General features: G+C 38.3%; 1 protein-coding gene across 3 annotated transcripts in view; it reads right to left on the bottom strand.

Moving 5' to 3' along the window:
* CPNE4 (copine 4) overlaps positions 1–25741 on the bottom strand; it is a 230158-nt gene that overhangs the window by 46678 nt on the left and 157739 nt on the right. For all 3 annotated transcript variants that reach the window (XM_054518626.1, XM_036398756.1, XM_036398747.1), the window contains one exon: positions 6756–6854. In XM_054518626.1, the coding sequence (XP_054374601.1) occupies positions 6756–6854 (99 nt within the window). The remainder of the gene's footprint in view (positions 1–6755; positions 6855–25741) is intronic.

Below are 25741 nucleotides of genomic sequence, written 5' to 3' on the forward strand. Positions count from 1 at the left end.
CTCTGTAACACAACACTAGAGTGCAATAAGCTCATATTTGGGTCTGAAAGCAAGGCAAAAGCACTGCCTAATCTCGATAGGTTGCTGTCAGGCAAAATGGTTTAACACACAGCTGTCTGCACACTTACTCAAAGCATTTCTATCAAAGAAATCATGCTGTCTGTATTTCATAGATAAACTGCAATATATCAAATAGAAAGAAAAAATAGGAGACAGGATTTGCATTCCTCCCTTTGACACTGAAGTACACTGGAGAGGTGCGTTAGCTTTCCCCTGAACATCCAAGGTGAACACCCTTAATTCTAGCACCACTCAACATGAATATTTTTTCAATCTGCTTATTTAAACAAGGCCTGACCTATATGAAGCCATATACTATGCATATAATTTCTCTTCTTAGGAAAAGGATTATATAAACCTGAAAAAAGAAATTTCCATAGTATTTTTATGGAAGAAGTTTATAACAAATAAGGACCAAAGTGGCATAAAACATAACTTCAAGAGAGAAAATAATATCTCAGGTTCCCTTTGCTAGCTGTAAAATGCAATTATGAATGTTCACTTACTTTGCAAAGCATTTTGAGATGTATGGATAACAATCTCAGTAACTACTAAAGCTCATTAAAATATTCTATGTGCAAGTCACTAACATTATTGGTTTATGTGGATAATACAGCAAAGGATAGAACAGACTAGAAAATTTACAGAAAATAGGAAAACAAAAGGAAAGAACAATTTTGCACTTATTAAATCTGTTGATGATAGTATAACGAAGGGAAGGGAATAAGAGAGGAGAGATAAGACATTTCCCAGTTCATAGGCTTAAAAAAAGCCAGTAAGACTGTTTTTCACAAAGCTCAATCTTCACTTACCCACCAAGATCCAGCTCTGGATCCTTGGCAATTCCCACAGTTGAAGCTAAAGATATAACAAGCATCATTTGAAGGAAATTCCCTATACAGGTCTTACTGTTTATCCAGCTTTTATAATGAGAACAGAATTCAGGATACAGCTCTAAGCAGGTGACTAATAACGAGAAACAATTCTCAAATATTTTGCTTGCACTGTTGAGGCCAACCTCAATTTCCAGTCTGTTCCTACATTCCCAGTATTGATTTGGTATCTGACATTGTTTTTTATCGATCCATTTTTGCTCTTAAATTAACTTTTCAGTGGAGAGGAAACTAATGCAATAGTTTGCAATCTGACACTAATGGTAAACATTGTGAAGTTTGGATTTGTCATTCTGAAAGTCACTTAGCATTTCCTCCAAATGCCTGACAGCTCTGGGCTGTGCAAGCTCTTTCCCTATCGAACAACACAGAGAATCTGAAACAAAAAGAACCTGGTTTTAAACTATCTACTGTTAATTTAAGTAATGCTGCAGATGTTGGTAATGGACTCCCAAAACTATACTGTGCTGGTGTTTATTTTATACACTTAAATTTAAACGACTGTGTGGAGAATTTCTGAACAAGCTCCATTCAGCTTCTTCACCCAGAGTCAGTGAACTAATGCCGACACTTGGAAGGTCCCAATCCTCTTGTGCCTGTGATGAGGAGACATAGATCCCTCAGTGGGAGATGTTACTCTGCACTGAAGGATACTGTCTTTCCAAATACCCTTACTCCTTCTCTTACAAAACCTTCAGAAGTGAGAGAAAAGCAAACAATGCAACCACTTAGGCCACACACCAGCAAAGGGAAGTGGGGCTGGCTAAATGAAGGCAACCATTGCAGAAGCAAAATTTGGACAGTATGTGGCACAAGCTATTCAGAGAAAGGACTGAAGGTGTCAGGAGAGTTTCATGTTCCCCAAGGCCAGACAAATGACAGCAGATGCTTTCTCTGGGACAGTGCTAGCACACCAGGACATCAGGTAGGCCTGTGAGGAAAGGGCTAGAGAGCTTTCATTGCTTGTTGTATGCTTGTGGCATAGCTTGTGTTAGCAGTAAAATGTTCTCTTGCCTCCCCTGCACTTTAGTTTCTCTCTTCTTCCCTCCTGTTCAGCCGATGCAATGAATTGCACAGTTGTGAATGACAAAGGAGGCACTGCAGTCTAATGGATGGGGCAAAACCCCCAATCAATAGCAGGCAGCATTATATCCTGCACTGTCTCTTTCTGATATCTCAAGAAAAACAAACCACTTTTGTGTGAACTGAGTCTCCTCCCACATGGAAGGCTGCTTTTTTCCTGCCATCCCTCTAGCCAAGAACACAGGACAGTTTTTTGGGTTTTTTATCTTTCTGTCCAGAAATACATCCACCAAGAGAGAAGAGCTGCCTTTAATCACAATCAGAGGTTTCCTCTGGAAACTTGCCCCCAGGGAATGAAGTGGAAATTAAAGCATTTCTTGTTTCGCCAGCATCCCCTGCACTTCTGAGGCTGTACCAATGGCTGCCTCCTGACAGGGACTTGGCAGGTGCCTGGTGTGGCTGCACCCTCTGCTGCCCTGTCTGGGGCCAGGAGCAGCTGCTGATGCTGCAGACAGTCCTGGGTGAACTGAGCTGTCTCCTGATAAAACTGGAATTGTCCATAGGTGTCAATAACACCTTGGCCCATTACCAAGAGCTTAAAAGTCTCACTGTGCAGAGTCATCTGAAGAGCTTGCAGATGGAAAAGCCCTTCCAAGTAACACCCTGAACCTGCGGGAATGTCAGTGGAGATGAGAAGTACAGCAGGGTCTCTTCCAACTCTTTCCTTTTGTGTGTGTGCAAATGCACACGTGTCCATTTTTTATGTAATACAGGAACAGATTTTTCCCTTATGTAACTCCTGTGCTGCATGGGGATCCAGGTGATTTCTCGGACTTTTTTTCCTCTCAAATCCCTCTGGCTTTATTGCCTTGATTAAAAAAAATAAAAAAAACAACAAAAAAGGGATTTTTTCTCATTAGTAGAGGATTCCTTCTTTCAACTGTAATAAGCTTTAATAGCATTTACATTTATGTAATCTCAAGCTTCTTCTTGTCCTGTTTAAATATGCTTGATAGATTAATATTAGAACACCTTAGAAACTGCCACTGTACACACATATTAAAAACATCTTATATGTATTCTTGGAAGAAATCTTAAGACACAATAAACTCAGAGTACTTATTAGTATTTCACTTAAAAAGATAAGGATGAAGTTATTCTTATTGTGAGGGGTTTTTCTGTGTCAAGATTATGGTGAAAGAGTAAATAATAAAGTTTGAATGGTGGAAAGTGTTGAGAGGAGATCTAGAAACCACAGAATTACACTTTGGAAAAGACTTCTAAGATCATTGAGTACAAATGTTAACTCAGCACCACTGATTTCACCATTAAACCATGGCTCATGCAAGGGCTGCTTCAGATGTGCACTTGAACAGGAGGATGTCTTTGTGCCATTTTCTATTGGTGGCCAGTATGAAAACAGGCAAGATGTCAAAACATAACAGTCTGCGACCATAAGATAATTTTTATGGAACAGAAACACATAAAGTTATTATCCTGAGGTTGTTCATGATCAGAAAGTCTCCTTAAAACAGAAGACCAGCAAGTTTTCCCAGAATTCAGTCCTCTCAGTCATGGAGAAGCACCTAACACTCTGAAGGAGTCGTAATTCAAGATTTTTAAATCTCACCCAAGACATACCACATTCAGAAAAGAAATTCATAAACAACTTATGCCACTTCTGATCAAAACAAGTGATCTCATTAAAGTAAGGAATTTTCTCTTCTCTTCACACAATACTGGTTCAACCACTCAGAAAATACAAGTGCTAGATTCACAGCATTTATCTCAATGATGCCTGGTCTCATACATGCATTTCTGAGAAATCTCACAGCCAAGGCAAGCCAATAAGCTCATCTGAGGCTGACACTCAAAACTTGGGATAATCAGTACATAGCCCAGGGATGGAACAGTCTTAGAAGCAGCACCAGGTCCTGTAAGTAAGCAGGTGACACATATCCATTCTGTCCATCTCAAGCAGTTCTGTAGCAGTTGATAGATTGGCCACAACACAAAAATATCTTTACTTTTAGAGGGGGAGGTTGAAGAATGGGTCAGAATGCTCTGTGCCTTCTGAAGGATGAACTATGTACAATTAAAAGGCAGCTTCAACATCATTGTCAGCTCCTCCAGAGATGAGGTGAGCTGGTGAAATGGTGAGAAGCACTAGCAGCTCACACCACACAGTCCATGCTGCTCACCAGCACGAACTGTGGTACTCCCACTCTCACTGCTTAATGCATCTGTGACAACTTGTGCTGCTGATTCCAGACAATACAGACATTGCTGATGGGCAGAGATGGAGATCTGTGCCACTGCTGTAGCCTCCTTCAAAACCATACAGATTTGCAGCTGAAGCTTAATCAAAGTTCCTGGATCCCCTATCAATGATGAATGTTCCTTCCAATTCTCTTCAGTTTCCTGGGAAAGTGAAAAACCCTGGCTGACAATCACTAGGGTGTTTCGATTATCTTCTGACAGAACTACAGCAATGTACTGTAGCTGGCTGTAAAGTCTACTGCACAAAAGAAAATATAACCAGAGCAAGAAGCTTCACTGCATCTCCTTAGCAAATCAAATAGGGATGCCAGACCTGAGCCCTACTCTTTACTCTAGCTTCCACAGCATCTGAGATGAAGTTCCAGCCTTTGGCTCCCATCTCGACACTGTTGTGATGCAATGTGAAAGAATGTTAACACCAGGGGCTGGAGGATGTTGTTTTATTCCTCTGACTGAAAGGAGTACTACATGGAAAACAATATTTTCTGGTCTGAGGCTATGAAAGGGTCTCTTCTAGGAAAAAAGAACTATGTTTAACCTACTCATCTCTCCACCCACACGTAATTACATTTCTCTGATATGGCCCTCCTTATCAGAAATAGCTAGCAACACACCTACTTGAAGGTAAAACACCTTTCTTCTCTAGAATTTTCTCAAGGTGCACTGTAACCTCTTTATTCAAAGTAAACACTCCACTGCACATGCTTTTTCTTCAGGGAGGCTAAAACTAAAGAAAAGAACTGACAACTGCTAATCACACTACTTAATGTTGCACAAAGGATGTTGACATAAACTATGCACTGAGATGTTTTTATGGGGTCCACAGACAATGGAATATATTGCCTTTAGCAGCAATAGTTCTTTCTGCAGAATAGAGAAAAATGAGATAGGATGAGGGAGGGACAGGGGGGAGAGTGAAAGGGAAATTGCATTCTGGCTCCAGCCAAGTGACACGGCTTTCCACACAACTGACCTCTCCTGTGCAACATGGGATCACAGTATTGTTTTCCATAAGTACCTCATCTCCACCAGGACTTGCTCAAACTCCTACTGCTTGTTCTTGTCTATTGTGCTATTAGTGCTCACCAAACCCTGACTGCATCAGGGGCAAGAGCCATCTAGCATGTGCATTTATATTTTTGGACCACAATTTATCAGCCACTTAAATGACTAATACTTACAATCTTATCCACTCAATCTTGTTTTCCTTTAGAATAAGCTACAAAACAAGGATTAGAAAAGAGGAGAAAGGAAATTGAGTCCCACCTTGGTGGCAACTGTGTCCCATGAGAATTACTTATAGCAACAGCAGGATTTTGCAGGGGCAAGCCCACAGAATAACTTCACAGCCACAATAGAGTGAGAGGAACAGGGAAGAAAAAAGGCACAATTCCTAGGGCATGTGGAGGAAGATTGCAGGTAAAAGACAACCTGCAGATTGGCAAATGGCAGGCCCATAGCAGAAGTAAGATTCATGCAAACCACAGGGCAAAATTGAAACATTTTGGGACAGCACTCTGATACTGCAGTATTTTACACACATGAGCAGCATTTGCCAAACTTTAGTGTATTCTAAAAACTTCAACAGTAAACATCTAGAAGAGCCATAAATGTTTCTTGACCTATGGCATAGACTGACTGCTTACCACTTATCAAACACCTTCTGACTCTGTGTTAGATTTTTGCTAACACATTATAAACAGAACCTTAATAAAAAAGCCCAGATAATTAGCTTATTAGGCATTTGTGTTTGGGGTTGAGATCACAACAACAGTGGAACAATGAATACAAATTATCTGCAGGATCAACGTTTTTAACTCCCCCTCAGAGAATTTATCAAAACTAACACCTTTAGAAGTAAGTAATCATAGAAAATTATGATTTCTGGAATTAGACATGCCAAATCACTTATCATATTAAGTAATTACTATCAACTGCAATTTGAAAAGATCAGGCTGACATAAAGAAGTGAAATTATTGATAAGCTAACAATTTCATTTTCCCTTAGGGCTGTAAATCATGAAATACTTAGAAAACCAATTCGTTTCATATGATGGGTTCTAGTTAAAGCTGGCAGCAATGAATGCAGCATGTGAGAAATGGAGAAAGATGGAGAATGACCCTCACCCAACAGAGGCCTTTAGGCCAGCAGGGAAATGCTTTGAGGAGCCAGAATGGGCATTTGCTTTGCAGCACAGCACCTCATGGAAACCACGTGCTTGGGCTCAAAGGAAATAAATCTTAGCAGAAAGAAATGCCTGTGGAATGGGAACTAGGAAAAAATCTTAAAGTATTTCAGGCATAAACATACAGGAACAAATGCTCTTTTACATTTTCAGATTACTGTGCCCAGGTAACAGTAAAACCTGTGGGAGAGATCAACACAACTAAATTCTGGGAAATGATGAGGCAATGCCACCTGCTTTATGACAGGATTGTCTAGGGAACACTGCTCTACAAAGATTACATATTGAGATTGCTCAGGTGGTTTCCACTTACCTGTCTTCCCTCCATAGCTCCTCGCATTTCCTTGAAAGTTGAGCTAAATTCTCCAATGAAGTCATGCTTTCCATTGGAATCCCAGTCCCAAACTATGCACTGGGGAGACAATGAGGAAAAGAACAAATGAGCACATTTTTCTTCAGACAGAAAAGAGTTTTTATTGAAAAACACTGCAGGAGAAATTATGATGTACACTGGGTGGACTGTTTTATCTTATACAAAATCACAAGACATATTAAAACCCTATTCTTGTTCTGATCAAAATAAAATGGCAAGTGGAATCTCAACACAGCTTGCTGCTGATAGTTCTGTGTTATGGAGTTTGCCTAATGAAGCCTGTATTTCAGAAGGAAAGGATTTCTTGTCTGCATCATTTTGCAAGGTGTGAAAATACAGGATTATGTGTATTTGCATATTCATGGTCAAATGGTGTCCCGACTTACCTTGCTGATGTGCTTTACAAATACATATTAATATTCAAAACCCTGTTTGCCTTGGGCAAACATTACTTTTCTCATTTTTACAGTCAGTGAAGGTGAGACAATAGTTACAGACATCATTTTTTGAAATGGCTTTGAAATTATACACATCAGTGTTTGGTGCCCATATCTTGGCTGTTTCCCAGTGTTGCTCAACAGTGACTATACAAACCAAACCTCACTGGTAGTCTTGCCTAAATTCATGCATAAAGATGAATAGCTCAATGAGTTTAGCTTTGAGAATTTTATGTCACAGATTTTTCTAAATACAACTCAGCTAGCCAAGACAGAAGCACACAGCAATAACTACAGGCTTTGCTAAATTGTAATTTTAAAACTGCTCCAAGAACAACAAAGGGGCTCACAGCTTTAAAGAGCAAAATCCCAAATTCAGTCTTATGTTCTCTCTAGATAAAGGTCACATGCATTGACTGAATCTGGAGGCCTTTATTGAAAATGTCCTTCTAAAAAAATACCTTTTAGGGTTTTTTTAAAAGCAGAAATGTGTCAAAGCCATCGGCCCTGTCACATGAGGAGTGCACTGTTATAGCACTATCAGATGGTTCTGAGGGTAACAGCAGTGGGTTTTATCTGCCTTCTTTGTCTCAATGAGGCTCAGTACTTTTGACCCAGCACTGGTGGTCAGACAATGCCAGAGGATGAGCAAGGTTTGCTCCTCGAGGCTCCTCAAGCCAATTGAAGTTTGCTTGATCCGAAGGGGCACTGTGTTCACTCGGAAGGAAACTGAAATCCGTGGATGGTCACTGGATTTTGAGTTTTAAATATTTCAAAAAAAAAAGCACTTAATTAAAACAGACTTCCCTGTCTACCAGTTATGCTTTCTAACCAGCCCAAATACCCCAGTCAAAGCTGGCAGGTGGACATTCCCTTTTGAGGGTGTGGAAAAGACACTAAAAAGCTTGAGATTTGGGCCATCCTATCACCTCCTATTTTAACTGCCTTCTTTTTTTTTTTTTTTAAATGCAGGAATCCCAGACTAGAGGAAGATCTCGTGTGTAATATGTGAAAATATTTTACTCTAAGACTTGGGGATACTTTTGTTAGCAGTTTTGACATTTAGGGGGTGTGTAGATGGAAAAAAGGGGAAGTTCCTGCATGTGTTTATTTATAGGCTAAATTTCATACAAGAGCAATCAAATAATAGTGGGTTTCTGATTCTGATAGTGGTAATAGTGCCTGGGAAAAAACTAGACACAGTATTTTCAAGACTAACAGTCCTGAAGTATTCTTTTGGATTACATCTTCCCTAAAAATTACTCTCTGTTTCTTATCAACAGAAAGTTTTTAGATGAGCTGGTAACAAGAAATAAATCCAAGAAAAACTAGTTTAATTTACAAAAAAAGTTCCTGAAACCAATTTTGTTTCATAGAACTTGAAAATTTCATTTTATTTTTTCTGTGAAATTTCTTGATAATATAAAAAGCTTATTTTTTATTGAAATTATAAATATTTAATAGAGAATGGATTTCACAGGTAAAGCATTACTTAATTTCTTTTTTTTCTGTAATGGTTGCAAAAGCTATTGAAGATCTTAAAAGTAATATTAAATAAAAAGATTTGTCAAAATGCCATAGTAAATTGCTACAAATGTGCAAAAAGTGTAGTTTTAGTAATGCTGGGAACTTTGAAAACAATGTTTTTGAAAAAGTTATGATTTCACAAAGAAAAGGAAAAAAAAGAACCCTTATTATGAAATTATCCAACCAGATTTCCTTTTCAGGTTCTGTCTTTAAACTCACTTGGAGCATAAATACAAGAACAGACCCAAGGTTATCAGAGTTGTTCAGGAAAAGGTACTTTGAAAAATTTCTATTAGGGTGCTGACTCTTACAAAGAGGGAAAAGCTCTGAGTGCTTATTTGTGGTTAGAACTTTGAGTGGAGAGGAGCAAAGTTAGATTACATATGAAATGTCCACTCAACTGGGATCCCACTGCTTTTTCTTTCAAGCTGGAGGTTTTCTAACTTTAGTTTTTAGAAAGCCAGATGGTACTTTAATCTTCATATTGGCTTAATGGAAAAGGCAAACAATTACAGTATTATCTCAGTGCCATTTGTTCAATTACAGCTAAGGGAGAAAGGGGATTCCTGCATGTACATCCATTATGACTTCTTTTTCCCCCCAAGTTTCACATCTGGCTGTAGAAATTAATTGTTACTGTCTGAAAAACATGTTGTACACAGTAATGATCCTGCATTTCAAATGTATGCGAAAAGCATTTCTGAAACATAGAAATAAACTGGTCCAGACATTTTTATAAAAACCCACTCAGACAGATCAAATAAGCAGGAAAGGATCTTTGCAAATAATCCATAATCCATAATCAGGTAAAGACCACAGATGATAACCAAACCAAAGCATTATTTCCCTATGAAATACTTTAAAGGGTTTTTTGGTCTCTCTTCAAATCAAATCCTCCACAATGTAAATCCTACTTTACCTTTAGGCAAACCTTAATGTGTTCTTTGGATCTCTACTCCTCGAGGTTCCTTAAGTAGGTGATTAACAGTATACCTACCCTCTATTAAAAGTCTCATTAATTTAAGGAGGCTTTCCATACACTTAGTTTGAATGCTGGTAAATCAGTATTCAGATAACTGATGAAAGAATTCAGTCTCCTACCTACAGCTTACAAGCTCAAATACAGGGAATAAAAACCTCTGCTAATGCTTCATGGTGCTGGAATAGCACTGACTGGAATGATGGAGAACATCTTTCCAGTCAGTGCTATTCCATCAGCCTGCATGAACCTATCTTCCTCCTTAAAATACCCACTGAGTGCAGGGAGAGGGAGCCCTATTCTATCCTTAATAGAGCTAACCAGTAGACTGAGTTAAAATGACGTCAGAGGATGACTTCTGGGTATCCACATCTTCATTCCTGCAGCTCTTGTAAATAGAACAAAAGGAGAGATTTCTTTCCAGGCTGAAATGGAACATTTCACTGGAGAAAGGTCCATTAAAAATATATATATATATATATATATATCTCAGGTGGATGCTGATGGAAATTTTCCCTAGTTTAATTTCAAATTTTTTACCAAGATTAGATGTTGCAAATACTCTCGCTACAAAGGGCATTCAAGAAAGATTGCATTGGCACTGGAGCTACAACAGCACAGGATTCTCTGGCTGATTTTCCTAATGCTTCCCAGAAGATGACAGCTAGACTAATCTTGCTACTTCTGCATGAACAAGAACTCACTTGCACGATTTCTGATTTTATTGAGACTTTTCTCAAGTCTCAATACGAGAGCCAACAAAATTCCAGTACAATTGTCATAAAATAATTCTTCCCATAGTCATCATCCCAGCTAGCTTTAACTATAAGAACTAAGTAAGAGAAAAGACTGGCTACAGTAAGCATGTGCTTGTGTGTCTGCAGATACTGAGGTTATTTTCCCTATACACCTTCTGAGAAATGCTTAAAGTGATTTGTCCCCATTCGATTTTCACAATGAGAGAACTATTACATACAGCACCTTTGGGTATGGGTAATGGAGAGATGGGGAACTTAACAGTGCAATTTATGAACAAGCCCCAGACATGCTCTGAAGGTTAGTTTCTAAAAGACTGGCAGTGAGTCTCCTGACTAAATCCTATCAGGAGGCAGCTGACAGCCAGACTGTGGAAATGTACTTCTTGAAAATAATCCATTCAAGTTTCCCTCAGCTAGCCAGACACTTCAGATTATAGCATGCATAAAGACAGTAAAAAAATTGAAAATTCCCAGTCTTGCCAGCCTGAGTTTCTCCAGCTCTGTGTATGTTCAAAGTCCAACTATGAAATGTTAGCGTGGCTTGTGCCAGCACTGCCTTGCCACAGTAGCTGGAGAGGAAGAGTGTTAGACAGCCCTCCTGACAACTTAAGAGCTTACTTCACTTAAAACACTTGGATAACTTGTGACCGAAAGATACTGGCTTGGGTGGGAAAGAAACCCAAATCCCTGGCCCACTCTCCAGCTGCTCCATGCCAGCAGAAGTGCCAGACAGACAGAAAGGCAGCAGTCTCAAGCAGTCACAGGCAAGTCCCTTGAATAGGAGGCACCCTACCCTGATCTGGCTCTGATCTAGTTCATCTGTTCCATCAAAAAAGGAGATTTTTCTCAGTGTTTTTACTTCAGTATGTGTCCCCTGACACTTAATAAGGAGTGGAAGGGATACCTTTCAAGGAAGAGAATTCTCTTTGTCCATTAATTATCTGTTGTGTCTAGCTGTCAGAATTCAGGACATCCCTCTGGCTTTCCTGAATTGCTTGAACCCCTGCCAGGGGACTCAGAGACCTTGGCACAGAGCCCAAGACACCTGTGACCTTGATTATGACCCATGGAAAAAATTACCAACCTTATATGAGGATCTGCAAGCCACGAAAGTCTTAGTAGAATAATAGTTAGTTTGTCACGGGGTGAAAAATAGATTTTTTTTGGGTTTTTAGAATGAGGGTTCAGGAGGCAAGATGGAGGAATCTGGGTGTGTCCAGTCTTTCTCCTTCTTGGCCTCCATCTTCTGCTGTGATGGTGGCACTTTTGGATTGGTTTAAGGTAGAAGCTCACTGTCTAACCTAGGTGATAGGTATTGGGAAGTTATTGTAAATAATGTACAGGTAGTTTTTAGTGTAAAAAGATAACACCGCCCTGAGGGCGGCCAGTGTGCCTCTGTCTGACCTGCTGAGCAGACCTCAGCAGGCCAGTGAAAGAGTTTTATAGATAAGAAACAATAAACAACCTTGAGACCGAGAACTGAAGAGCTCTGACTCCTTCTTCAACTGCCAGGCTGGGAAAAGAGACTCTCTAATGCATGTCAGGGTCACTCTGACCAGCAGAAGTCCCGAGACCTAGCTACGTGTTAGGGTAACAGTACTGAACAAAGTGGCTAAAATTCTGAACAGGAACTGCCTTGGAGGGCTCTTCCTTGCATTTCTGTGAAACAAGATATGTTGTGGCTGGGCAAGAAGGAGAATGCTCACTGTTGGATTTGAATGGAATGAATTACAGCCCAGTCATTAAATTTTTACCAATTAACTCTAAACTAAAATAACACCACAATAATTTTTATAGGTAGAGTTTATATGACAGTATGTTTCAAAGAAATGAGGTCTTAAGACAACATCAGTGACCTGCTCTACTTGTAGCCCTCTGAACTGCAGGAGGTATGTGGTGGCAAAAGGCTACAAACAACTGCTTCTTTAGTTCATCCTCTAGTATCACTGAAAACTTAAAAAACCAACCCTAACCAAACAAACAGAAACCACAACACACACACAACCCCCCCCCCAAAAAATGCCCAACCAGCCATCTCACATCCCTCTCCTCCCCTCAAACCCCCCACCAGATAGAGAAGGTGAAAAAAATCTCAGAAAATAATTTACTTGATTATCAAAATGATCTTTCTGGAACAGTCTGTCTCTCATCAGGGTAATTACTACTTGATAATGAAGCAAATATCCTACTGTATCTTCCTAAATTATCCATACCCAACTTGGAATACCTCAAAAATGTCTTTTTTGTAGGAAGACCTTTATCCACTACTTACCCATTCTTCCCACCTGGGTATAAGAAGAACTATGTAAAACCTTCAGTATAAAAGAAAACACTTCAGGTTATCCTGTTTGTCTAGTTGTGATGTTCCAAAGCCAAATTCTACATTATAAACAGCACAGTACAGAAATTTGTTTTTTTCTGATGTATATGTGTCGCAGACATCTTTCATGAAAAGTCCTTTCTTAGCCTTCTGATCATGGAGTCAACATTCTCGTCTCTTCTTCATCCTGAAAACCCTTGTGACCACGGTCACATATATGAAATACTCCACTCTTTTCTCCATCCAAGTTGGTCATCACAATTTTATCTTTTCAGTAGTTGGGCTTCTCTAGAAAGTGAAAATAAACTTTTAAAGTCTCATTTCCAATTTCCTCTGAAGTTGGCCTCCAGTGAGAATAGTGAAGCAACTGAAATGAACCAATGTTTCTTGCAAGTCTCTCACTGGCTGAAGTAAAACCTTCTTCAGAGCAGTGAAGATAAAATATTTTATTTTTTTCTTCTCAGAGAGATTAGCTCAATTCTTCAAACTAAAATACTCAAAACCCCCTGAACTAATGGAGAAGAAAGAGTTCATATATTATGCTGTTAGAATATGTGCAGCTTCTATGTTAAGCTGAAGTAGAAGCAAATTTCAAAGTCTTCTCCTTGCCTACAGAGCCACTTTTTTTTTGAAAACCACATCTTCTATTCTTCTGAACCAGAATGGACTGACACCAGTTCAGTCCACCAGCACAGCTGAGGTTGCTCCTTCAACGTTAGGTGAAATACTGGCTCCATTGCAGGCAATGAGACTTTTCATATCATCTTCAACAAGTGCCAAGATTTCATTAACACCTTTGTGCCTCCTGTATATAATTGGTGGTAATTGAGATGTTAAAAGTTTATAGTGTTTATAGTGTTCTACTGGACACTTGAGACACAAACTCATTGATAGCTTCTTTTTGGTTAATGCCAAGAGATTCTGCATTGCCTTTGACGTGCTGCAATAATTATAGCAGCCAAGACAGACCCAAAACACAAAGAAAATAATCTGCCTGTGTATATAAACACATGGGAAGTTTGATTTTAAAACTATTTGCCTGGAGTGAAGAGTGAAGGGAGGAGTTCTTATTTTTCTACAAAACGAGGCAGGTACTCTGACTCCAAATCAAAGTGAGTGAGTAATTTTTGTTGACAGCTGTGATATGGCACCTGTCTGAGTCTACTTCAGTTCCTGAAAAGTAAAAGTAGAGACCATATACAGAACCACTTTCACTGAACCAGCCTCTCTACACCAGCACTAGAGGCTTAAGTACAGCAGCAGTGGCTCAGCAATGACAGGAATCCTCACAGTTGGATGTTGCCCTTTCTTGACAGCTCATAGCAGGTAAGGATCATCAGGGTCATTCCAAAACCAATTACTTAAAACCACAGCTTGTTGATTACCCTTATTTGTATTACAAAGGTGCCTAGGAGCCTCAAACACAGATCTTTCAGTGCTGACTAATGAAGCCTACAGATATTTCTCTGAAACAGAGAAATATGATACAATAAGTTAAATTATGTGAGGGAGAACTTAAAACTGGATTTTCAATGACTCTCTAGGTTTTTCATGGTGAAAACATAAATAAGCTTCTACTTAACAGTCTAGGTTTATGCAACAACATCATCAGTATATTTACAAGCAATCATACAGTAACTAAACAGGTTCAGCATGGACACAAACCCCTGCACACTTCCATTTTTGCAGATGAGACCTAACATACATATAATGTGCTCTGTCTCTACCTATAGCTCTTGGTTTTCCATAGGAAACATGGTTTAGAATATTTTTAATAAACATTTAGAATTGCTTCATGTTTCTAAATTGATTTCTTGTCCACTTTATACTAAAAAATTTCTATGTTTGAAATCTCTAATGGTCTTCATTTTAGAACTTAGATCTGTGTAATTGTACTACACTTTCTATATATTAAAGATTTCCATGTTAATAACACTTTTTTTGGGTATGTCCATCCAAAAACACCCCTAGCAACTTAATATGCAACACAGAAATTGGGCAAGTTTTTTAGTATCCTGCTTTTGGTCATGAAGACTTAAATTGTCCAACAATTAAGAGAACAGGCTGGACTATTTTTCAGGTGAGTATAAAATGGTGATTTTCCATGTCAACCAGATTTAAGTTTCTGAGACTGTCTTTGGCCTTGTAGTCCACAATGTAATGTGCAACATTTTTTTCAGTTATAATAAACAAATAGCAAAATGTAGCAAGAGCAAAAACTTCTGCAAATACTCCCCTGAGGCTCCTGTTGTGAGATTATCGATATGTCTCCTGTAGTTTTCTCCATGAATATCCCCTCTTCTAGTTCTCAATCTGTTCTGTCCTTATGCAAAAGAACATTTCTAAACTTTTGTGAGAGGTGATAAACTAATGTACTGACCCAGCAGTGCCTCCTCCCATTAGAAGTATCTGAGATTTCTGCTCATCAAAGTTGCAAACAATTCCCTACGTAGCAAAAAAGGGCATTACTCATTGGCAGGCCTCTCTGGGTTACCTTTTGGTGAAGCTGAAAGCACAGCAGTGAAATTTAAAATAATTCATGTCTGCATATCTAAAAGCTCTCAGACAGAACAAAATTCTATCCAGTTTCCACTATCTACTTTCAGTTCCTAAAAAAAGCTTGTTAGCTTTATCTTGCCCTCTGAAAACAGCAGATAAAAATCAGCCATTGCCTTGTATGTCAAGCAGGAAAGGAAGATGGTGGTACTTGGCACAAAGAGTACAAAATGCTCTTCCACACCAGAGCAGCATCAACCTGTCCCCAAACACTAATTGTAATAATGATGAGTGTTTACAGAAAGTAACTGATTACACTGTTTGTTCTGTTGTCAGTCAGTGGGGGACTTAATGACACATCTCTTGGATGTCATTACAAAAGAATGACCTGGCAAACAGGTTTAATGGCCCTGAACTGGCCACACTATTCAGTGCATGATAACACAGTGGAGGTGGGTCTTCCCAATTACGGGTAAGTTCTAAAATGAAGACCATTGGAGATTTCAAACATAGAAATTTTTTAGTATAAAGTGGACAAGAAATCAATTGAGAAACATGAAGCAATTCTAAATGTTTATTAAAATAATATTCTAAACCATGTTTCCGATGGGAAATCAAGAGATATAGGTAGAGAGAGAGCACAGGTCATTTTAAGAGAAATGGCTAAAGTAACCTGAGGGATCAATGTTAAAGGTTAAACCTAAGCTTAATTTGAGGGTAAAGGTCTGAGAATAAAGGTCACAGTTCCTTATCTCATAGTCACATATTTGATTTTTTAAATCCTTGTGAAATTTCTAATGAATACTTTGCACTTCTTTTAGCAGTCATCTCCAACTGTCAAGGGCCTCATTTCTGGGGTGGGTTTTGTTCGTTTGGCTTGTTGGCTTTTTGTTTGTTTTTCTCACGTTCTGAGCTTCAGTTAGTGCTTTCACACAGATGTACTGATGCTTAAAGGTGAGTCTTCCATGTAACACCCCTCAATTAGTGCACAGAATACACAGTTAGAAACAAAACCACCAGGCCTTTTCAGCACTGTTTTAGTTTTCTGTCCAGAGTTATATTTTATTTCCTATGCTGTGTTTAGTGTTGAATTCATCTCCCTGCACTGAAAACATCTTCATGAAGAACCTAAATCCCTGCAAAGCCACAAGTACCCAAGGCAATGTACTATTATAGATATCCAGTAAAGAGTTAAATTAAGATAATGACATGGTATCTAGATCTTCCAAAAACATCATGTATCAGCTAAAGAGCAGTTATTTTCCTGTTTCTTGGAAGCTCGGGAACCTGCCAAAACTGTGAAATGGCAACACTTGACAAATGTAATATTTTTTATGTAACTGCTCACGTTTTAGTGGGATTTTTGTACACAAAAAATTAATAAGTTGTTTTCTTCTTTTGTTCTTGTACTGAGCAGAAAATAACACTTTAACAGAGTACATTAAAATACCTATTTAAATCTTTGCAGACTTCCTTTTCTGCTTGCATTCCCCTTGCATGCATTCAAGTGTTTAATAAGTGTTCTCCATAATTACAAGTTCTTAGTAGCTGCTCTATATTTTCCAGGTTTATCTCTTTCCATAACAGCAGATGTGACACTTGGTACAAACAAGCAAGTTGTATGGTGGGGTGGGAACGTGAGGGTGGGCATCCTGGGAAAGCTGGCACAGGAGCAGGGAGCTCTTGCATTTGCCTATCAAGTTTGTTTCCAACATCTCAGGGAAAAACAGGCTGAAAACCCCAAGTGCTCAGCATCCTGGTTACCCTACATGATTGGCAAAGCTGAGGGTGTGGCCATATATGAATACAGCAGTCTCTTCTGTAAGAATATTTTATAAGGACAGAGCCACAGAAGGGAAGGAGAAAAACAGTGGCAGAAAATTTGCTGTGGAAAATAGAATCACTGAGGTTTCCACATGGGTGAAATGATCTAGGAATCAGATGAAAGCTTAAGCCTAATGAGGTAATTGAGTGCTTTGCTGTAGCATCTAGGGAGGCCAGATTCTTCCCCTATGAAGAAGATGAGGCACTGTGAAATATACATATATACTATAATGTAACATACTATAATTCTATATTAATGAAAGAATATAGAATTATTTTATCAAATATGGTATATATAGAATATATAGAATATTATAGATATTATATGTATACATATATAATATATATAAATGTATACGTACATATACATTTATATGTATGTATATATACATAACACAAATATATTCTATAATACATGTTATAGAATATATGTATTCCAAATCAACAATTAAAATAGTATTTTAATCTTGCCTTGTATGAGTCCTTCTCTGCTTTTTATCAAGGAAACATGATGTTGTTTAAACACTGACTCATAAGGAAACTCAGTGACATACATTGGAACTAAAAGAAGAAATCTGACAGCTTTCTGTAAGTGTAACAATATTACTAAGACACAAATAGTCTGATGCACACTGAGTGCTCCAGAAAGTAGTTGCCTTAAATCACTATTGTGATTTTCTTTGCCAAATATACAAAGCAAAGCATGCACAAAGAGTAATTAATTTGATTCATTTTGTCTCCCTTCCTCTTCTGAACCGTCTAAAAACAGATGACGATTTTTTTGGTGAAATTATATCTTCATTTTGAAGAGTTTCTATGCTTATCCTGTTTCTCACTCAAGAGCAATATGTTGTGACTTAAGCGAAGGTTTGAAGTTTGGTACTAAACAACCTCAACAGAGTTCTGACATATACACAACACAGCAAAATGAAGAGCCCAAAATGCCCAGAATCAGCAATGAGAAGCCCAACATTAAGATTTTCAGGAAGAAATACTCATTCAAATTCTGTTTCTTGGCATGTCTTCCAGTGACATTAAGAGGTGATGTTGTTTACTATCAGTTTTATTTTTGGGATTTCTCTTTTCCATTGCATTATCAGATTTCTAACAGATATGTGGCAGTTTTGAAAATAAACCTGTATCCAACCACCTTTCTTTCCTTCAAAATAAAGAAAGTGACACATGGCTATCATCAGTGGCATTTGAATAATGTGGCAGAGATATACCTTCATCCTAGCCTCAAAAGACAGGATTTTGGCAAAAGCTTTTAGTGAAGACAGACACTGACTTTATTTGGGGGAATCCTTAGGTAACAGGGTTACAGGGTGGGCTCTTCAGCTCAGGGAGAACCCTCTATGTACAGGATGGGACTGAAGCTCGCTGCAAAAATTTTCTGCTGCAACTCCAAGTGCTGCTTCTGCATCTGTGATGTGCCAGAATACTTTTTTTCAAAGGACAAGAGAGCTGACCCTGTTTCCTGGCCTGATTCCAGCACAAGCAATTAAATTTCTGCCATCTCAACAACCCCTGCAGTTCAGGCTGGCACAGAGTTATTTGCTGCTTCCTGCCCTGAGGTGTCACTGAGCACTGATGCCAGCTCGTGAGGAGGTGCCAGAGTCAATTCTGGAATCAGCTGCCCAGCAGCAGCACATGAAGCCTTGCTCACATGCAAGACTTTGCAATTACTGTGTTGAAAGCACCTAAGATCATCACTGCTTGTCGTTTCACCATCATCTCTCAGCAGCTGAAGAAAATCTCCTTTTTGTTATTGAACATGACTAAGTGTCGAAGAGCAACTTAAAAAAGCATATACTTCCATGGCATAACAGCATAGAAGGATAAAATGAAAACATTTGTACATATCCACCCATATTAAGTTTCCTCCTCTGTGTTTCAAATCTGTTCTCAGGGTGTCCAGTAGCAATGAGAATAAATGAAAGAAAATGTCTGATTCCATGAGAAATTCCTGTCAAGATAAACCCCACACATTTCAGTATGCTTGCTCTCAAGTTACAACTAGCCACTAACACACCCCAGACTGAAGAATACAAAAAAATAGTAGGGTTACCATATTCGACTATTTTATAGCATATAAACCCAGCAAACAGTTTTGGAAAAAAGCAGCAATGCTAGTTTCCTGGGTTTAGCAGCAGGCTCCTGTGTTTTGAAGATGCCAAGAAATGCTGTCTTTTGGAAAAGCAAGAACTTCCCTAAGAGTGGAGCTGGCACTCTAAACCCAGACTTTCAATAGCTGTTCTCTGTGTTTGTACTCCAAATAAGTGGTAGGAAGTAGCAGTGCTCAGCTATGTAAGTATCTTCTCTGAATATGCAATCAGGATTGCATAAATTACAAAATTATAGTAAAAAATAACTGAAGGTGAATAAAAAGAGGTCTGGTTAAAACTGAGCTGGCAATTCATTCCCTAATGTTAACATTATGTCAGATTAATGTGCAATTTCCTTTGCGTTTGGGAAAATCATGTAGGTGCAGACATGCTCTCATTACTCTGCTAGGTGAATTACGAAGCTGTCATTAAAGTAATTACCAATGGAAGAAGAAGGGGAATCAAACATTTACTTCAATGTAATTATAAACCCTATTTCCTACTAATGTGGGTAATTTATCTCACTACTATTAAAGGAAGTAGAGTAAAACATGTGCCTGTATCAATACCCTATTAAACAACAATCACATATCAGAGAAAGAGAGACCCTACACAGAGCAGAATATTCAGGCAGAAAAAAGTGCTTATTCCCTCTGCTCTGCAGATAGTCTCTGAAGACTACCCACAAGGAAAAGTAATTGAAAAAAAGATCCAAGTCATAAATACCTTAGTTCATCCTATGAAAAAACTGCAACTGGAACTAATAGGATTTTCTAGTGTTTCCTCTATTTCACCATGTTTCTTTTCTCAAACGAAAAGTATGGTATGTTTGCCCATTGTCTCTGTACAGGTTGCCACTTCTTATTTTCATTTATTTAGGTAAAGAAAAAATGCACTCTATTTTTAACAATTATGAAAAGAAGGTAGAAGAAAAACTTCTGAAAATCATGTCAAAATCCACATATTAAAAGTAATAATAATAAAGAATTCATAGCAGAACACTTGGTACTTGGGCATTCTTCCATACTGGGAAATAGGTTTCCCTATAAAACAGGAGAAGAGAAAACCAAATAGATCAGAAAGACACAAGAGAACTACACTAATCAGTTAATCATTCTGATTTTACACTGCTAATAAAAAATTATCTCTCAGATTCAAACTCAGTTTACAGGGTATGAGCTTTTTTATTGGTGATGTGTGCACAGGGACTGATATTTGCAATGAGGGGTCTTAGCACGTTCCAGAGCACTTGGTGCTGTAAAGAGCTGCAGAGAATAATGTACTGAACTTTACTGGATGCCTCTGATGAGTCACCAGTGCAAAGATTACTGGTGCAGTGACTACATTTCCAAGGAAAATAGTGAAAAATTTAGGGTCTTATTATGGTAGCTGAAATAAAACATCTTTTCTTAAAATGCAGTGCCTTCTACAAATAACTGATGATTGTTACCCTTCCCATATCTGTGTTTTTCAGTGTTTTATTACTGTGAGCCACATTATCCCAAACCACTTGTATAAGGCTGTGGACTGCAGGTGGCACCATTATGTCATTATGAAATGAAACAACATTATTCCTGAGACAGGTAGGCAGAACAGAGTACTCTAACCCAGTTAGGGATGTACTCTGTGAATATGAGGTATGCAATCTAATACTAGTCCTATAAACATATAGGAAAAACAATTCTCTCTAAGGTGAAGATTAGGAGGTATCATCTGATGCACACTGTCAATATAAGCTGAAGTAAATGGAGCTGTATAATTTACACCAGCTGAGAATGTCCCATTGACCTTCAATGGCCTTTGGATAGGGCCCTCAGAAGGAACACCTGAGGAAAAAACCCAAACTGCAAGCATAGTAGTGTGAGAACTCTACAGCAGCTGCTCAGGAGTAAAGCAGATGCCACACTGCAGTTAATTCTGATATGCATTGGATGAAATGAACATATTATTATATATACAAAATGATGGAAAAATAAACCTGTGATATTTTCAGGAATGTCACTGGAATGGAAAAGTTTGCTTACATGTTCCTGGGGAAATTGTATAAATTCTATGCTCATGTGTTACAAAAGGAGTAAGCAGTGTACCAGGAACCCATCTGGTACACACCTCCCATCCTCCTAGAAGTTAACTCTGTCCTATGAACAGATAATAAGAAGTTTCTGGTGGATCTAGCAGGAAGCCAGAGATTGGCTTCACAGAGCTACTTAGATTGAGAAGGAACTCTGCAGTCAGAAAATACTTTTCTTTGCCTTTCACATGCATGCACAGAAATATTTCCAGTTTGTGGTGACTCTGCTGTGTACAAAGACACTGATTCCCAGAAGACTTCTGCTGAGCACTCAAAAGATGTACCTCTTGCTGACAAGGAGATCAGCATGCAATGTGTAGAGCCCACAAAAGCACTCACTTCCACTAGGTGTGCACCAGCATGTCAGCAATTCACTGCATTGTCTTTCTGCAGCACCGTGGGGAAGAGTTTTTAAGTCAGTAACAGCTGTCAATCTCCCTGCAAACTAGCCCCCACCTACAAGTTTGACCAGTTATTCCAAAGCCACACAAACTGTCCCTGGTAGACCTCCTCTGGATGCAGAAAAAGTATTTTTGCTTAGCAGTCAGTCAGTTAACAGTCAAGATATTGTTGGTGAGGCTGAGTAGCCAGTGAGGATTCACAAGTGGAAAGATGAAATCAATGGTAGAATCTCTCAGGAAATACAGAGAGAAATTGGTAAATAACCTTTCATATGAATAGGCCTGAGAGTACTCAAGGCTCAGAGAAATCTGTATTCCAGGAAATCTAGCATTATTTAGGATAGAATTTTCTTCAATATTTGTCATACACTTTGCTTTCTGACTGCTCACAGAGTACTGTTAGGCTTAATTCCAGTAGTGTATAAAGAGTTGGCATGGTCCTTAATGGAGATTCAAATTATTGAAAACAGGTCTCGGACTTGAAAGTAGATTTGCTCATTTTTGAACTCATAATTTCATTTTAGTACTGCACCATGCAAGTGTGAGCTTGCACTCACTGACATTTGAACAAAGATGTCAACTTGTTACACATCATTAATTTCTCATCATTATACTGCTGCATTTAGTTGGGAAATATATGTACAAAATGCCTTATATTCTGAAAATTACCTGTATGTACCTAAACAAAACACTCAGTGTCTGGAACTCCTAGAATAATTTTGGGCCAGGATTTAACTTCTGTGGATTTGTTTCACTCATCTGTTAAGACAGAGTACCAATAATCAGGCTGGCTAGGTATTTTTTCCAGATATGTTAATGAGGGCTCCAAGCAGGACCTGTTGTTCTCTTAAAGGGATTAAATTTTATTAAGACTTGTTGGCTTCTCATGCTATATAATTCTAATTCCTGTCCTTAGAATCAGCCTGGATATCCTGCCTATCTCTAACATCCTGCCTGCTACACCTGTCCTAGTAAATAAGAAATCTTTTCTAATGAGAGCATGGGAAAAATGTCTTTCTCTCCCTGGAGGTTTTTCAGGATTTCAGAAGACTCCCTCCTCCTGTATCAGGACAAATCCAAGACTGTTAATATTTCTTTTAGGGATGGAGGGAAGGACTAGAAGATAGTGTTTCTGGTCTTTTTCATTTTGACTTCTTGCTCCATCATTTTCCCCACTTTTTACGCATGGGCTTTATCCACTGTTATAGAAACTATTCCAGGCTTCTGCTCTGTGCTTCTCTCTTGTTCTTCTCTGTTAAAGCTGCTTTGTTTTGCATAAATCTTTAAATATTTATTAAGGCAAGGTTTTGAACCTGAGTTTCCCACATCAAAGAGAAGCATTTAAATATCATATGATGGCATCAGCCTTTCTCTTGTTCACTCCCCCCATTTTAATTATACAATGTGGATCTGCTTCAACAGAAAAGGCTGGGAAAGCCATCTTGCAATTAGTCAGTAAGTGAATGACTTGCATTCAAATGGCTTCTCCACATCTCAGCCAGCTGCTCTGGGCTGGGGACTCTTGCAGTGCTAATTGCTTCCTCCCTTTCTTTCTCTCTGTTATTCCAACCAGAATTTCCCATCCTGCTTAAAATATTTCTCAAGGAAAATTTTTGTCAAAATAGGAGTTTTTCCATGAATTTCCAGATGCAGTTAAATCAATCTTTTTTGGTAAAATTCTCTTAATCTTTGGAAAACATCTATTGATGCTTAGCAGCCATCACGAGTGTTAGGCACAAGTGGCAATGAGCCCTGGTTCTACCACTGATGAAATCTCAGTCAAGCTATTTCTGTACACATTATCACTCTTCCCATCCACTGGAACTAGGAAAAATATGGACTTAAGGTGCAGAACTTCTTGGCTATGTAACCTGAGTGACAGTGTCCCTGCATTAAACCAGAATGCGGTGCGATTTGTCCCAAGTATTTTAACACTTTTAAACTTGACCTCCTGGAGTTTCGTGACTATATCTCAAATGACATATAAAAATGAGTCTTTGTATATATGAAATAATTTTCTTATCATAAGGTAAGCAATAGTATTTAAGAATGTTATGCTTTTGTTTTATTTCTATAACTTGCTGAGGTCTAATTAATTTTTTTGGACAAGGCTGCTTTGCAGTGTCACCTGAGTTAAAGGCAGGGTTCAGGTTTTGCTTTCTCTAGTTCTCAGGGCGGTCATATTGTTAGAAACCAGCTCCAACACCACATGTATACAAAATAATTCATTGCAGGGTGTTTCAAAATCTTTCAAAGGAATGCTCTGAATAAATGCTCAATATCAAAACTATGAAGTAAATGTATTATGAAAAGATTTGTTACTTCCACACATTGGAACTGTGAAATAAAGAAATGCATTGAATGAATGCACAAGAAAGTAGGAAAGAAGAGGAATGGCTTCTTTGGGTGGTTATAACTATAATCTTCCATTCACTTGCAGAAAAATGGCTATTTTTTTATTACCACAACATATTAGCAAGAGTTACAAAACCAAATGCAGTTAGCATAATTCTCTTTAAGAGATGTGCTCTTCACTGTGTTAGAAGATCTCGTCTTTCAGAAGAACTGAAAAATACCATAGGAATTGATCAAACATGACAATCAACTGGCCCCTACCAGGAAATATCATCTCTGCCTCTGTTTTGTAAAATTTAACAAGTCAGTCAATTTAACAGGCAGTTGAGTTCAAAGGGGGCCTAAATGTATATCTAGACAAAATAATAAAGTTGAGATACAGAACTAACTTCACAAATGAAAAAAATTCCTTGGAGACTTGTGATTTTGATTCCTCCAGTTAAGTCTCTTCAAGAGATTTTTCAGAGAAAAGTACTGAGAACAAACCCCTTTGAAAAACCAAATCTTCCTAGACTGCCTCAGGTTAGGTACATAAAAATAATTGGTACTTTTTAAAAATCCCAGGCAAAAAGCCCCAGTGAATTTCAGTTAAAGCACTTGAATCAGGCTTAACGTCACACGGTTTCAGTTTACTTCCAGTTTAGGGACAGGGCTGGAAGATAAAAACTTCTTTCATGTTTATTCTCTAGTTCTACATATTCATCTAAGAGAAATACTGTTAAAAAGTTCTTTTGAATTAAAAACATTAAGGTCCCTTCCAGGCTAAATTTTCATAGAGTTCTGTATCCATCTATGGGCATCTAGATCCAAAACAGCAACAGAAGACAACATCATTACTCTCACTTTTCCAGCAGATACTCCTGAGGCTTAGGGAGGCCTATTATCCAAAGACTCAGTACAAACCCAGGCCTGAAAAGCACCTGCAATTTTATCCCAGCTCAGAAAGCCCTTCCATGGTTTAAGTCACTACACTGATATGCTTTATTCATGCTATTAATATAGTAGATAAAATATCTAAGGGATTCTGAAGGGGCTTTGGAAGTAAATGCAATATTAATAAAATCTTGAAGGAAAAATATGCTTTAGGAGTGACAAGATCACACTGGCTAACCATGATGTCAGAACTGAAACATGGATAGAAATGGATAGAAAATAGTTAAGGAACTATTCTTGAATATTACAATATATTATCCTTTTTGGATATCTGATTGTCCTCCTTCAGTTATCAGTGGAGAGAAAAAAATAAAACAGCAAGTGATGCTCAGACATGTATTATAGTAGGCTTGATACATAATTCAATGTAATGTAGGAATAAGGTGAGATACAGATATTAGAATCAAGTATTTCTTGACAGATCGAACTTCACTTGTCTTTCATTACCTGAGATGTGATAACCATTGTCAACAACTGAGAAATGTATGAAACAATTAACCCCTTTTTGGAAATCACTATGAAGCAATGGAAATGCCAAAGGAAAAGGAGATTCACATCATCTCTCATACAAAAAAAAACAACTTGAAAAAGGGAGTCTCACTGAAATGTCTCTCTTTTTGTATCTCTGTGAGTTAGGTATGGGAAAGAGGAGAGAGCAAAGGAAAAGGTGGGCTAAAGAGCACTACAAAATCAAAAACAAAGCTGTAAAATAACTTTGGT

Source organism: Molothrus ater, chromosome 1 (genome assembly GCF_012460135.2).
Source record: "Molothrus ater isolate BHLD 08-10-18 breed brown headed cowbird chromosome 1, BPBGC_Mater_1.1, whole genome shotgun sequence".
Taxonomy (NCBI): Eukaryota; Metazoa; Chordata; class Aves; order Passeriformes; family Icteridae; genus Molothrus; species Molothrus ater.